The 12,325-nt window shown below is 57.6% G+C and overlaps 1 protein-coding gene across 1 annotated transcript in view; it reads right to left on the bottom strand.

The window, feature by feature from the left end:
- Positions 1-230: 230 nt before the first annotated feature.
- Positions 231-12,325, bottom strand: part of TACC3 (transforming acidic coiled-coil containing protein 3) — an 18,813-nt gene continuing 6,718 nt past the window's right edge. Inside the window, exons 4-16 of the mRNA XM_012557608.2 lie at positions 10,612-11,670; positions 9,604-9,694; positions 9,290-9,419; positions 8,443-8,495; positions 7,206-7,309; positions 5,915-6,047; positions 5,455-5,559; positions 5,118-5,194; positions 4,990-5,033; positions 3,895-4,055; positions 1,261-1,367; positions 910-1,030; positions 231-573 (exon numbers count right to left, since the gene is read on the bottom strand). Coding sequence (XP_012413062.1) covers positions 508-573; positions 910-1,030; positions 1,261-1,367; positions 3,895-4,055; positions 4,990-5,033; positions 5,118-5,194; positions 5,455-5,559; positions 5,915-6,047; positions 7,206-7,309; positions 8,443-8,495; positions 9,290-9,419; positions 9,604-9,694; positions 10,612-11,670 — 2,251 coding nt within the window. The 3' untranslated portion in view covers positions 231-507. The remainder of the gene's footprint in view (positions 574-909; positions 1,031-1,260; positions 1,368-3,894; positions 4,056-4,989; positions 5,034-5,117; positions 5,195-5,454; positions 5,560-5,914; positions 6,048-7,205; positions 7,310-8,442; positions 8,496-9,289; positions 9,420-9,603; positions 9,695-10,611; positions 11,671-12,325) is intronic.

Here is a 12,325-nt window from a genome sequence, read left to right on the forward strand (position 1 = left end):
GCGTCACGTGGCTGGCCTGAGAAGCCAGGGCTGACTAGGCAGGATATGGTCCACTCAGGGCTTATCGTTGTCCCTGCTACTTCAGCAGGGCTGCTTGCCCTCTGGACCCAGCCCCACGGAACCTGCCTGTAGGAGGCACTAACCACTGTGGGCTGAAGTGTGCCCATTAGGCAACTGTAAGTGCAGGAAGCCCGTGTGGGCCAGAAAAAGCCGGAAGGCTGGGGCACGGTGGGCAGCAGCAGCTGTGGGCTAGTTCAGCCCTCGGCCCGAAGCCAGGGCACCTTCACCGTAATAGAGACCAGAGACATGCAACTTCAGAGCTTAAATCTAAGGGAAACTTTATTTAGTCTTCATTTTAAAGTAATCTAGTTTAAAAATGAGTTTAAGAGAGAAGAAGAGTACGTAAGACCTGTTTAGAGACACAAAAATGGATGGCTGGACAAATAGACAGACACGCTACATGTAGACAGAAGGAGGCAGAGAAGGCCACTGGTCAGTGATTCCACATCAGATCTTTTCCATTTTTGAAATCAGGTCATCACAGATTCTGGTGAGTTCATCGTTTTCTTTAGTCTAAAGGGCAAAAAGATGAATTGCAGAATGCTCATATGGAGCAGCAACAGGCCAGGGTGGTCAGTGAACTCTGCCCGGAGCAGGACAGAGTCCGGGAAGGAGTACAGAGCACGTCAGCTTTCCAGGACATGTGCCCAGCCTAGAGGCAGCCTGCAGGGGCCCTTCTAGAAGGCGGTCCCAGACGGCCCCTGCAGGCTGCAGGTCTGAGGGCCCAGGGAGGTACCTCAGGCTCCTCCTCCTCCTGCTCTCCCCTCAGAGGCTGAGGCCCAGGACAGCTGAGCAGAGCGTCAGGGCCTCAGGTCCCTGTGCCCCGAGAAGCTCCAGGCGCAGTCGTACCTTCTGCTCGATGGTCTTCTCCAGCGAGTGGACACGCATCTGCTCCTTCCTCAGGCTAGCCTGGAAGGCCAGCGCCTCCGCCTGGGCCTTGCTGCGCACCTGGGTGATCTCCTCGTTTGCTCTGGAGACACAGGGAGCAGGCTGAGCCCAGTGGAGGCCCAGGCCTGTCCCCTCCCCGGACCAGACCTGGTCTGCAGACCACCCCCACTCAACGTTCTGCCAGCTGTTGCACATCCTCTGACGCTGTCACGAGGATGCCCTTATCTCGTGGTCACTTGGCCTGCCACTAGGTTTGCCAGCCCTTTCTCAGCCAGTTCCCGTCGGCCTGCGTCCCTCACTCCAAGTACTCACAGACTGAGCTTCTCTTCGGCGTGGGCCTTCAGCGCCTGGTATCTCTGGCTTTCCTTCTCAATTCTCAGTATGTAATCCTCAACGCACTTCTTCAGTGACTCTTCGTTCTTTAAAGGACAAGAGGAGAGCAACTGTAACCGGGAGCAACTCAGTTTAAGACCTCCTAGTCTTGGCTTTTCGGAAACCCACAGGGTCAGCTGTACAGACCCCAAGGCTCTCTGAGACATTAACAGCAAAACACAAGAGGCCTTAGAGAACAGCAAGTCCTGTTTCTCTCTGAAAACGGTCATGGTCAAGACCGTCCTAGTCCGGAACATGAGGAGGTGAGCACTAGCTAAGTCCACCAGGGACTCCCCTCCCTACCCTGGCTCCCGAGGTCCAGCTGTCACCCTGGGACACCCCACTTTGGTACAACCCACCACAGGCACATCCACCAGTCTGAAGTCAGGAGTCAAGATCCCTCCTCTTCCCACCCATTCAGGATGGCTCCTGGACCTCTGCCCTTTGGGATGGACCCACATCCTTGGCAGTGGCTGTCTCCCTGGCATGCAGTGCCCGCCTCATGTGCTGCCCCCACACTTACGCCCAAGAGTCAGGTGCTGCTGGGGAAGGGCCATACACCCAGGTCCACCCAGCAGCTCCACCCCTCAGACCTCCCTCCCTGCGGGTCCCACATTCTTGGTCTGTTCTCTCCCTCACTGCACAAGGAGGGCCTTGCTCGCTCTCTGTAGCGCCCCCCAAGTCTGGCTGTGGCCAGAGATGCCTTGCCTCAGGACTCTGCCGTGCGTGCCCCTGGCTGGGCCATGGTTAAGCCTGTGGAGAAAGCGTGCCTTGGTGCAGATGGGGGGGGATTTCAGAGCGCCACAGGGATGTCAGTCATGTTCCCTGTGGTAGATGTGCGAGGCACGTCTCATGGTTACCACCATCTGCTGCCGCTACCACCGCTGCCCCGTCAATACTACCACCGCCTGGAACCTCAGTGGGCCTGTTCCTACTGTTTCTGCTGATCTTCCCTTGTTTCCCCGTCTCCTCACGTGGCTGGTTATTCTGGGCCAGATGTGATGTGCAGAACTACAGAAATAATCAAAGCTTTGAAATAAGATCTTCTAGAGTATTTACGCTTGCTTCTGCCAGTGCCTGGGAACACAGCCACTGAAGACCACCCATCAGACGTCAAGGACCGAGACGATCTGAAGCGAAGCCGCCGTCTGGGTTGGCACCAGCTCAACCCAGTCCGGGTCCCGACCTGAAGATCTCTCAGCCCTTTCAGAGATGCGCTCCACCAGCCCTCCAGCCGCCTGCCAGGAGTTGTCCTTTCTCTTCTGATGGCGTCCAGCAGCACCTCTGAGATCCGGCCAGCTCTTCAACAGGCTTGGGTTGCCCCACCCACAAGTGGAAGATGTGGATTTTTCTCCCAAAACCCCTCTCAGCAACTGTGCCAGTTACCGTGTATTGCCTTCCAGCTCGATTCACCCCTCACCCCTGCCCTGGGGCGAGGGAGGGAGCTCCTGTGAGCAGAAGTGCTTCTCCTTGTCGGTAGGGGGCATTGGACGGGTGAGGCAGGAGGAAGGGGCTCAGTGGCTGGGGCTGCTGCACAGGGGTCAGTGGAGTGGGTGGAGGGCATGGATGGAGCTGTGCCAGCCTCATGCCCAGAACACACAACCCTTGGTGACCCTGCAGTCCTGGTGTGGCCTGGTGACACCTACCCGCGGCCCTCCAACATGGACACCATGTGCTCCAGGCCTCCTGACCCAGCAGCACCCGATTCCTCCTTCTCACCTGCCCCATCCCCCGGTCTGTCTGTCCATCTCTGATTTGTTTCTGTGGCCCCCAATGCTGCTGCATGCCACCACCAGCGTGGCTCGCCCGCCCCCACAGATCAGCTCCAGCCCAGCACACGAGCCATGCCCAGCCCAGCACACGAGCCAGCTCCAGCCCAGCACACGAGCCAGCTCCTCTGCCGTCCAGGGGATCCCACGGGGTCTGAACCAGCCTCCAAGATGGCCCTTCCCTTCCGCGGGTTACCTCCTCAGTCCTGGGGCCCGCAGAGTTCTCACACCTCATGGCGAGTCGTTTCTCACACTGAGTCTTCACGTTTAGCTACCCCAATTTAAGTCACTGATCAGACTCGATGTGACAGGCCCTTTACCAGAATGCGGATCTTCGGGGTTTCTTGCTGCCCGGGCGCGGTAACGTTCCCAAGTGTGACAAACACAGCTGCACCTTCTGCCCACCCACTCCGGATTCTTCTTGCCACCTGATGCGTGCACCCCACTGTGACATTCCAGCTTGCTCTGGCCACCTTGGTTCTGTTCCAGGCCATGTGGGGCCTCCCGATGCAGATGGCTCCCCTGGGCCCTGAGGCACCAGTTCACCTCTCCCCTCTCCTAGGCTGGGTGGGGTCATGGACTGCCAACTCCCGTCCGTACGTACTGAACCAGCACCAGCGCAGAGGGAAGGCGCGGCCATATGCTGAATTAGATTATTTTCACAAAGGAGCCTGATAGGCTTCCGGACCCATGGAGATAAAACCACAAGAGATGAGTCCAGGCCAGTCACTCCTACCCATCATCTACTCAGGAACACGCAGACAGGACCCGGACAGACACCGCCCCGTGTCCCCACACAACGTACCTTGCGGTAGCCTTCAATCACCTCCTTCTGCTTCTCAAGCCGCTTGAAGAGGTCCGAGAAAGACTTTTCCATGGAGTTCAGGTCTGCGGTAAGCTGATCTCGTTCTTTCAGAATCTTTTGGATCTTGGCTTCGGCAAGCTCCTTCTCTTTCTTAGCCTCCTCTTGAGAAAAGAGAAGCACGAATGCATAAGCTGGTGTCACAAACAATCGAGAACGTGTGCGAAGGAACGAGGGTGTGGCGGGGAGAGGAAGGCAGCTGCCTGGGAGCACTGTGCCACCAAAGGCCCCAGGAGACAGCTGTCTCTGCCCAGCTCCACACCAGGACCCAGGCAAGCGGGCAGGGAGCCCTGGTGGGGTGGGCACCGAGGGCTGGCCCGGCCGCCACGGGCACCAGGTGCCAGCAGCCCAAGAGCGACAGCAGAGACCCTGGAGCAGGAAGGGTGGTGCCGCAGAATCGCAGGGAGGTGCCGGCTTCCCCAAGAGGCTCCAGCTCTGCCCTACGTTCCCGGAGAGGCTGTAGATGAAGGCCTAGAACACCCGCCCCAGCCAGTGCTCAGCCCCAGACAGGCCCGTTACCCAGCCTCCGACGCACTGCCCACGAGGGGGCTTCCAGGAGCCCGTCCCCAACCAGGCTGGCCCCGGCGTGCCCGGTGCACACACCCCAGCCACAGCCGTGGACGCAGTGGCCAGGTGAGGGTGGCCAACAGCTTGGGCACCACCCTCACCAGCCTAGACATGCTGCCAGTTGGTGGGGGCAGGGCACAGCTGGGCCAGGCCTCCAGGTGGGGTGCCATTTCTACTGCACTGCCCACCTGCCATTGCCCCAGCCACCAGCGCAGGGTCTGGTTGATACGGGGGGCCTGACACACGTCTGGTGAGGGGACGGTCCCCCCTCACTGTGGCGGAGAGGACTCGGCGCACACTGAGGGCCGGGAGGCAGGATGTGGTCAGGAGACGGGGGGCTGCAGGAAGGAAGACACCCAGCCCGGGACCCTGGTGCTGACCTGGCCATGCCCCAGCGTCCCACAGAGCCCAGCTTCTGGAGCCGGGGCAGATAGCATGGGGAGGCCAGGATGGGGCGCACTGGGCACTCACCCGTCACCTGATGTGCAATCCCTTCAAACTCGTCCATGATCTTCCTGTGGGGAGAAGGGCGGAAGAGAGCTCCAGGCCTGTGGGGCGGTGGGGGTGCCCCAGTCCAGCCCGATGTCCCACAGGCTTACCCCATCTCCTGGTTCTTGGCATAGAGCTCCTCACACCTGCCTTTCAGCTCCAGGTTCTCCAACTGCAGGGCTCGCACCTACACACGACACCGCCGAGTCGGGGGGTCAGTCGGAGGCGGCCCCTTTCTCGGTGCAGGCTGGGTGTGGGCAGAGGCCGCCCCACCCACCCCGGGGGCTGGGAGCCCCGACCACATGGGTGCAGACGTGTCGCCACCTCCCAGCAGGGATGCGACCAGGTCTCGCCCCCAGTGACATTCCGAGTTACAGGAACTGCAGTGGCACTACGAGGACAAGGTGCCTCCCCCCACCCCGGGCATCATCACCGAGCGGTCCTCACCGCGGCGTCCAGGTCCTTCTGGCTGTACTGCAGCACGTCCACGATGGGGCTCACTTGTAGGGGTGGGCCCCCAGGCCCGAGGACACACGGGGCAGGGCTCGGTACCTGCAGGACAACAGAGACAGCTAAGCGACAACACGTCCCTAACCTCGCCAAGCCTTGCCTCCCACCGAGCTCCGGTCCAAACAGGACAGGCCTGCCTGGCTCAGCCTGCAGCCCCTGGGGGACTCCTGAGAAAGCCCCGGAGAGACGTGTGACCAGCCCGTGAGGCAGGGCCAGCCATGCGGGACACGCACCCGTCCTCATCAAGGAGCGTCTGGGCCCCCACACACCTGCCACTCCCTTCTAAAGGCCTTGCTTCCCCGGAGAAGGGAGAAGCCAGGTCCTGAGCAACGTGCACCTGCGAACTTCTATAAAACTTAACAGCACACAAGACGTGCAAACAGGAGCAAGTACTCACAGGAACGTCCAGAGATCCCAAGAAGTCAAACTCCACCAGCCTCGCTTCCGGCACACTTCCTGAGGAGGGGTTGCTGGCGACTTGAGTGCTTACAGACAGAGGAGAGGGGACTGCAGCCGCCTGGGCTGCTTCTCTGTACCCAACAGGACAGAAGAACAAATGACCCAGTTTCAATCATGCCGTCCCTTTGCTTAAACTCAGTACTGATAAAGTAACGATCCTAGTATCCAGTGAGCCTGAGCCCCTTCGTTCTCCCTCCATGCCCCTCGGCCCCCTCTTGCCTTTTCTGTCCACAGATGGGCCAGCCTGTCTTGCATGGGACCACTGGCCTGTCCGGTCACTTGATAAACTCTGGGCTGTGGCCCGCTTTGTCACCTGCTGCAGACCTGGCCTATGCCTTAACCCGCGTGTGGGTCTCCCGTACTTCAGAAATCTAACTTTTACAGTTAAATTAGAAAACCTTTTTCTTCTCTTTGGCTCATGGGGCCATGCCATGCTTAAAATCATTCACCTCGAATTCACACAAACAAGCCCTTATTTCTCTCTCTCGCAGGGATTGGCAAGCTTTTCCTGTGAAGGGCCAGACAGTAAATGTTTTCCACTTTGTGGGCCACGCGACCTCTGTCACTGCTCATGTCTGCCACTGTAGCATGAAAGGCGCCAACAACCCATAAATAAAGGGCCACGGCTGCACCCCGATAAAACTTTATTTACAAAACTGGTGGCCAGCGGATTTGGCTCCTGGGCCGTGGTTTGCCAACCTCTTTTCTAGAACGTCTTCTTAGTTGTTTTAATGTTTAGATCTTTAACCCGTCTAGAGTGGCACACGTAATAAACTTGCTTCCCCCTCCCTAGGGGACACTGGCTGCCCCAGAGGACGATCAAGGGGCAGGAGTATCATCTCGGCCACATGGGGCTGGCTCGCTCATGTCTGTTCTGCTCACCCACATGCCTCCCCGCTCCTCGTCAGTATGACGATCTACAGTCCAGTCTCCGCTGACTGTTCTTTCCAAAGTTCTAGTCTTCCCATTTCTAAATTAGACCTGTGAGGCCCCGGCAACGCCACCTCCGCCCCCAGGGGGTCCAAGTTCCTCCACCCCAGTCTGCTGTTCAGAACGTAAGTCGTTGGTGTCTCGCTCGGTCTAAAAGTCCTTTAGGCAGACAGCCCACCTAGTAACAGCTGACCTGTCTCCACGCGTAATGGCCACCCCGTCTCCACAAGTAACAATCACCGTCTCCCCACTAAAAGCTTCACAGAGTAAGCGAGAGAGCGAGACAGTGGAAGGCTCACCTGCTGGTCTCCGCGGCCACAGGAACCAGTCTGTTGGGGCTGTCTCTCAGGAGCGGGTCAAATTTGAGGTATAAGGACTGTTTCCTCAAGGCAGACTCCTTAAACTGAAGGGAGGACAGGGTCCAAAGAGTTAGGCCTCCCCAGTCTCCCCTAATTGACCTCAGCCCCCAGAGACGTGGTCGACTTCATCCTTGGATGCACAGGGCCCTGGGGCAAGGTGGGCGCCCCTCTGCCTCCCAGCTACCCAGCAGCTGCCGGCCAGCAGTGTTGGGAAGCTCCATCTCGGGGACGAGCACAGAGTTTAGAGGTCTGTTCCCAGGGAACCTTAGGACGCAGCTTCAGGCAAAGAAACTGCAAGACAAAAAGGGGTCCTGGAGAGACATGAAGTCCCTGGGTGCTGCAAATGGGTAACACGCTTGGTGGCTAACCAAAATGTCGAGTCCACCCTTGGAAGAAAGCCTGGTGATCTACTTCTCAAAACTCAGCCATCAAAAACCCCATGGAACACAAGTCTACTCTGACACACGTGGGGCTGCCACAAGTCAGAGATGACTGGACAGCAACTGGTAGAGAGAGCGATGCAGAACCAGTCAGCACTGGGGCCTGACCTAAAGTAAAGACCCCGACGCGAGTGGACGGGGAGATCTGAACACCGAGTGGATACTACATGTTAACAGATTGTTACCTTTTTTTTAGGTGTAACAGCAGTATGGGGTGGCGTTTTAGAAAACGTTCCCCTTTCCCAAGATACACACGGGCAGTTCCTGGGTTAGGAACAACTCGCACTTGCCCTTTAATGTTATGCAAACTTGTCCTCACTTTGAAACAACTGAACCCCTACTCGCAAGAAAGTCTTCACCATATAATCACCTTCATTTGCTGCACGTGCAGCTTTTAAATCACTGAAAAGGCTTCAAGCCTTTTCTTACACTAACCAAACCAAACCTGTTGCCATCAATTCCGACTGATAGCGACCCTACAGGACAGAGTGGAACTGCCCCAAAGGGTTTTCCAAGGAGAGGCTGGTGGATTTGAACTGCTGACCTTTTGGTTAGCAGCAGTAGCTCTTAACCACTGCGCCACGAGGGCTTTCTTACACTAAAGTAAGGCCAAATAAGAATCGTATGCCCCTGTTCTGACTTACAAATTCGCCCTAAAGGTACAGTCGGGAGCGGATCTCGCTAGTAACCTGGGGAATGCCTGCACTTACGGAAGGTGTTGGGAGGCCAGTACTCACCGAGGAGGCTCCAAACTGCTCCAGATAGTCCACCTCGGCCCCCGTGCCTAGAACTGAAGGGGGGTGGGTCACTGTGGCTGCCATGCCCCCACCTCCCCACCGCGGCCATCCACCACTCCCACACGGCGGAACACCACAATAGCACAGCCACCACTCCATCCTCCTGGGCCTCGCTGCCCCCGACACTCCTCCCCAGCCTACCCCACTGAGTGCGCCCACGGTGGTACGTCCCAGCCACGTGGCAAGGACCCCACGATCATCCCGCTGGAAAACACTCCACCCTGCTTCCAGTCTTCCCTGCCCATGGAGCTCCAGGCACAATGGAGACCCCACCGAGTCACGTCATTGTCTTTTAAAGCAACAAAATCCCAAGTTTTCATTGGGGACACTTCGGTTTGGAGACTGTGCCGCGCTCCATCGTACAGACACACCGTGCTCCCCCTGAGCCTGGTGCTGAGCACTGTTCCAAGAGTCTTGCTTCAAACCACCCTTTGGCTACACCGAGCTCCCCATCTTTGGCTCCTGTCCACTTGTGCTGTCCGCGCTGTCCGCCCTGCCCACCCGTGCTGCTGTCCACTATCCCACCTTTGGCCTGTTTTCCTAGCACACCCGGAGTTTCCGTTACTAGAATTCTTATACGCTAAAGGTATTAGCCCTGTTCCACTGGAAATGCCAAGCTTTAGAGAAACCATTGAAAGTTGGGTACCAAAGGTGCCTGTAGAATGGCCACCTGCAGTGAGAGACCAAGGAAACCAACCAGACGCGCGGAAGGAGCTATGAACACAGCTCCCCGGCTGACTGCGGGCACGCCAAGGCCAGGCAGACCAGGAGCTCTGGGCCCACGCACCTTCAGCTGGGTCTTTGAAGCTCTCCTTGGCGAGGTCCAGGGAGGGTGGCAGCTCGGCAGGTGGGGCTGTCGGCTCACTGCCTGGACTGCTCGTGGGGACTGATGTATCTGAAGAACAACTTGTTCCCCCCTGGAAGGAAGCTCGGAGGTCAGTGAGCCCAGAGCCTCGTGGGGGCTGGTTTGGGCCTGGCCTTGGCCACCAGTCAAGGGAGGACTGCGGAGGTCTCCCTTCTCCCAGGGGCCTGCTGGGTCCACCCTGCTCCTTGTCTGCATGCTATGAGACATGACACCCTCCCCCATGTACCACACCGTACCTCGCCTGCTGCTCCTGGAGCCTCCGCAGGGACCTCAGGTGCGGTGACTTGGACCTCGGGGCTGCCACCAGGCAAGGCTGAACCCACCTGCCTGAAGAGACAGAGTCAGCAGGAGCCCGGGGGTGCCTGGCCTCACCCCCCTGGTGTCCCTGTGCACAGTGCCTTGGGAGCCCTCACTGGGATGGGCTAGACACCCGGCGCCAAACCAAGTGACCCGCAGCCCAGTTATCCTCACGCGCGCAACCCTTGAGAAGAGACGGGGCAGAAGCAAGGAGGCAGGAAACTCATTAGCCAAAGGTGCCAGGCAGGTGGGAAGCTGGGGAAGGAGGAGACGGTGTCAGGCAGCAGGGACGCCGTGGACAACCTTGCCGGGGTAACTCAGTGCGTCACATTGGGACTGCAGGCAGGTCCAGCCTGGGGAGAGGCTGCCTGTGAGTGTGCAGTCATGGGGTGCCCCCCCGGGGGTGCCCCGGTGTGAGTGGACATGGGAGCTGGAGGCTCCCTGGCTGACCACGTGGCTGGGAAGAGGCTCAGCTGAGACAAATCCTACCCGGGGGAAGCCACACCTCCTGGTAACAGTGGGTGTTTGGCTGCTGGGCTCATATGTTTTCCTTTTCTCTAAAGGTCATCCAGGTTTATTGTAAATAACGATCTTAAAAAACATACTGGTTACCACTTAAAGGTACCACGATAGCCAAACGAATGGCTAACACCCATTCAGAACAGGCTCCTGTGGGTGGTGGGAGGTGAGGGGGTGGCTAGGTTCTATCCTCAGCCGAGCTGACGTGTGGGGGCTGTCTGACCCTTCGTCACACTGTACATACACTCATCTACACCCCCATGTCTCCTGTGCTGGCTCGGGACCCAGCCCCCCCCCACAGCCTGTGCCTCCTCAGCACCCCGCACAGCTCCTTTGCCCTGAGGCCCTTTCCCAGTGGGGCATATACATGGCCACAAAGAAGTGTAGTAGGCACAGGGCTGTTGAGCCCACCAACACCCCATACTTACTGACTCGGAGGTGAGGCCTCAGCGGCCTCAGGCTCAGCGCTCAGCGGCTCAGCCATGGGACGGGCTGGCCTGGCCTCGGGTCTTTCTGGGGGCCGGGCCTCTCCACCACCACACTGAGAGCCATTTCCAAATGGATTGAAGTTTGGGCCATCAAGTTTGTCCCAGTCCAGGTTGTACGACCCTCGGGTTGCAGGAACGGGGCGCTCGTCTGTCTCCGTGGGAGCCTGTCGCGCCTCCTGCCTCTTGGAGGGGGGCTTGATGCCAGGCCTTTTTCCCAGTTTCCTGGGGGGAGGTGCCCTTTTGCTGACAACACTGTCAGAGAAGTCAAACTCGAGCTTGATAGGCTCGCTCTTTGCGGAGTCAGCCATCTGCCTGGGGCCCTCTTCTTTCTGAGGACTCGGGGTCACGGCCCTTCCTGCTCTCAAAGGACTGGCTGGGGCCGTGTCCTCAAGACCTGAGGCATGTGTGGGGAGCAGGGCCTCGGCCTCATCTCTGGGCACGGGAGCCCCAGAAGCCTCTATGTCACCCGCAGTGCTGGCCAGCGGCTTCTGCTCTTTCTCCTGGGGGGTGCATGTGTCCTTAGGGCAGGCTGGCGCCACACCAGGCAGGTCTGCGAGGAGAGCTTCTCCACATGGTCCTTCAGGACTCACAGTGGGGGGCAAGGCGGCCTCAGTTGGAACAGCAGAGACTCCACCATCCGGGGGGTCCTCTGCGGCTTTGTGGGCACTCTCTGTCTTGTCCAAGGCGGCAGCCCTAGCAAAGGCCTCCAGGTTTTCAGAATCGAACATGACATTATTACCTAACGTGTAAGAACTAGCATTTTCCTCCAGGGCTTCCTTGGGGCTGCCAGACATAGGTCCTGGAGACAGTGGTGGGCTCTCACGACCTTCTGGAACCTGCAGAGAGCTTGAAGGGTCCACGCTGCCGAGAAGCGCAAAGCCAGGGCCGTCGGCACTGCCGTTTCCCACTGGTGTCTCGGCACCTGGGGGTGGAGCTGCAGCTGGCTTCTGGAGAGTTCCATCTGCGGGCTTGGCATCCACTTCCCTGGTTAACTGTTGGCTTTTTAGAAACACTTAGTTAGGACCATAGAACTTGCTAACCTTTGCATTAGATTTGAGTCCACATTAGCTAAAGATAAGGAAAAAGCATGGCCAATCAACCCTTTCCTCCAGATTAAATCTCCCCAGAACATCCCAACAGATGAAAGCTGATGGAGCAACTGGATACGGGGATCTCTGAGAGACGCAGAGAGGTGACAAGACAGGCGACTGGAGTTCAGGTTTTCTGCACTGGCCCATTTCCCCTTTAAATTGGGGACCACCAGATGTGTGAATCACAACAGATTATAGCTAACACTGTAAAGAATGGGAATTCCAGAACACTTCACTGTGTTCATGTGGAACCTGTATATAAACCAAGAGGCAGACTTTCAGACAGAACAAGGGGATACCACATGGTTTAAAATCAGGAAACGTGTGTCAGAGTTGTATCCTTTCACCATACCTATTCAATCTGTAAGCTGAGCTAATAATCCAAGAAGCTGGACTACATGAAGAAGAACATGGCATCAAGATTGGAGAAAGACTCATTAACAACCTGCAATATGCAGATGACACAGCCTTGCTTATTGAAAGTGAAGAGGACTTGAAGCACTTACTGATGAAGATCAAAGACCACAGCCTTCGGTACGGATTACACCTCAACATAAAGAAAA

This window comes from Trichechus manatus, unplaced genomic scaffold, assembly GCF_000243295.1.
Source record: "Trichechus manatus latirostris isolate Lorelei unplaced genomic scaffold, TriManLat1.0 scaffold00111, whole genome shotgun sequence".
NCBI lineage: Eukaryota > Metazoa > Chordata > Mammalia > Sirenia > Trichechidae > Trichechus > Trichechus manatus.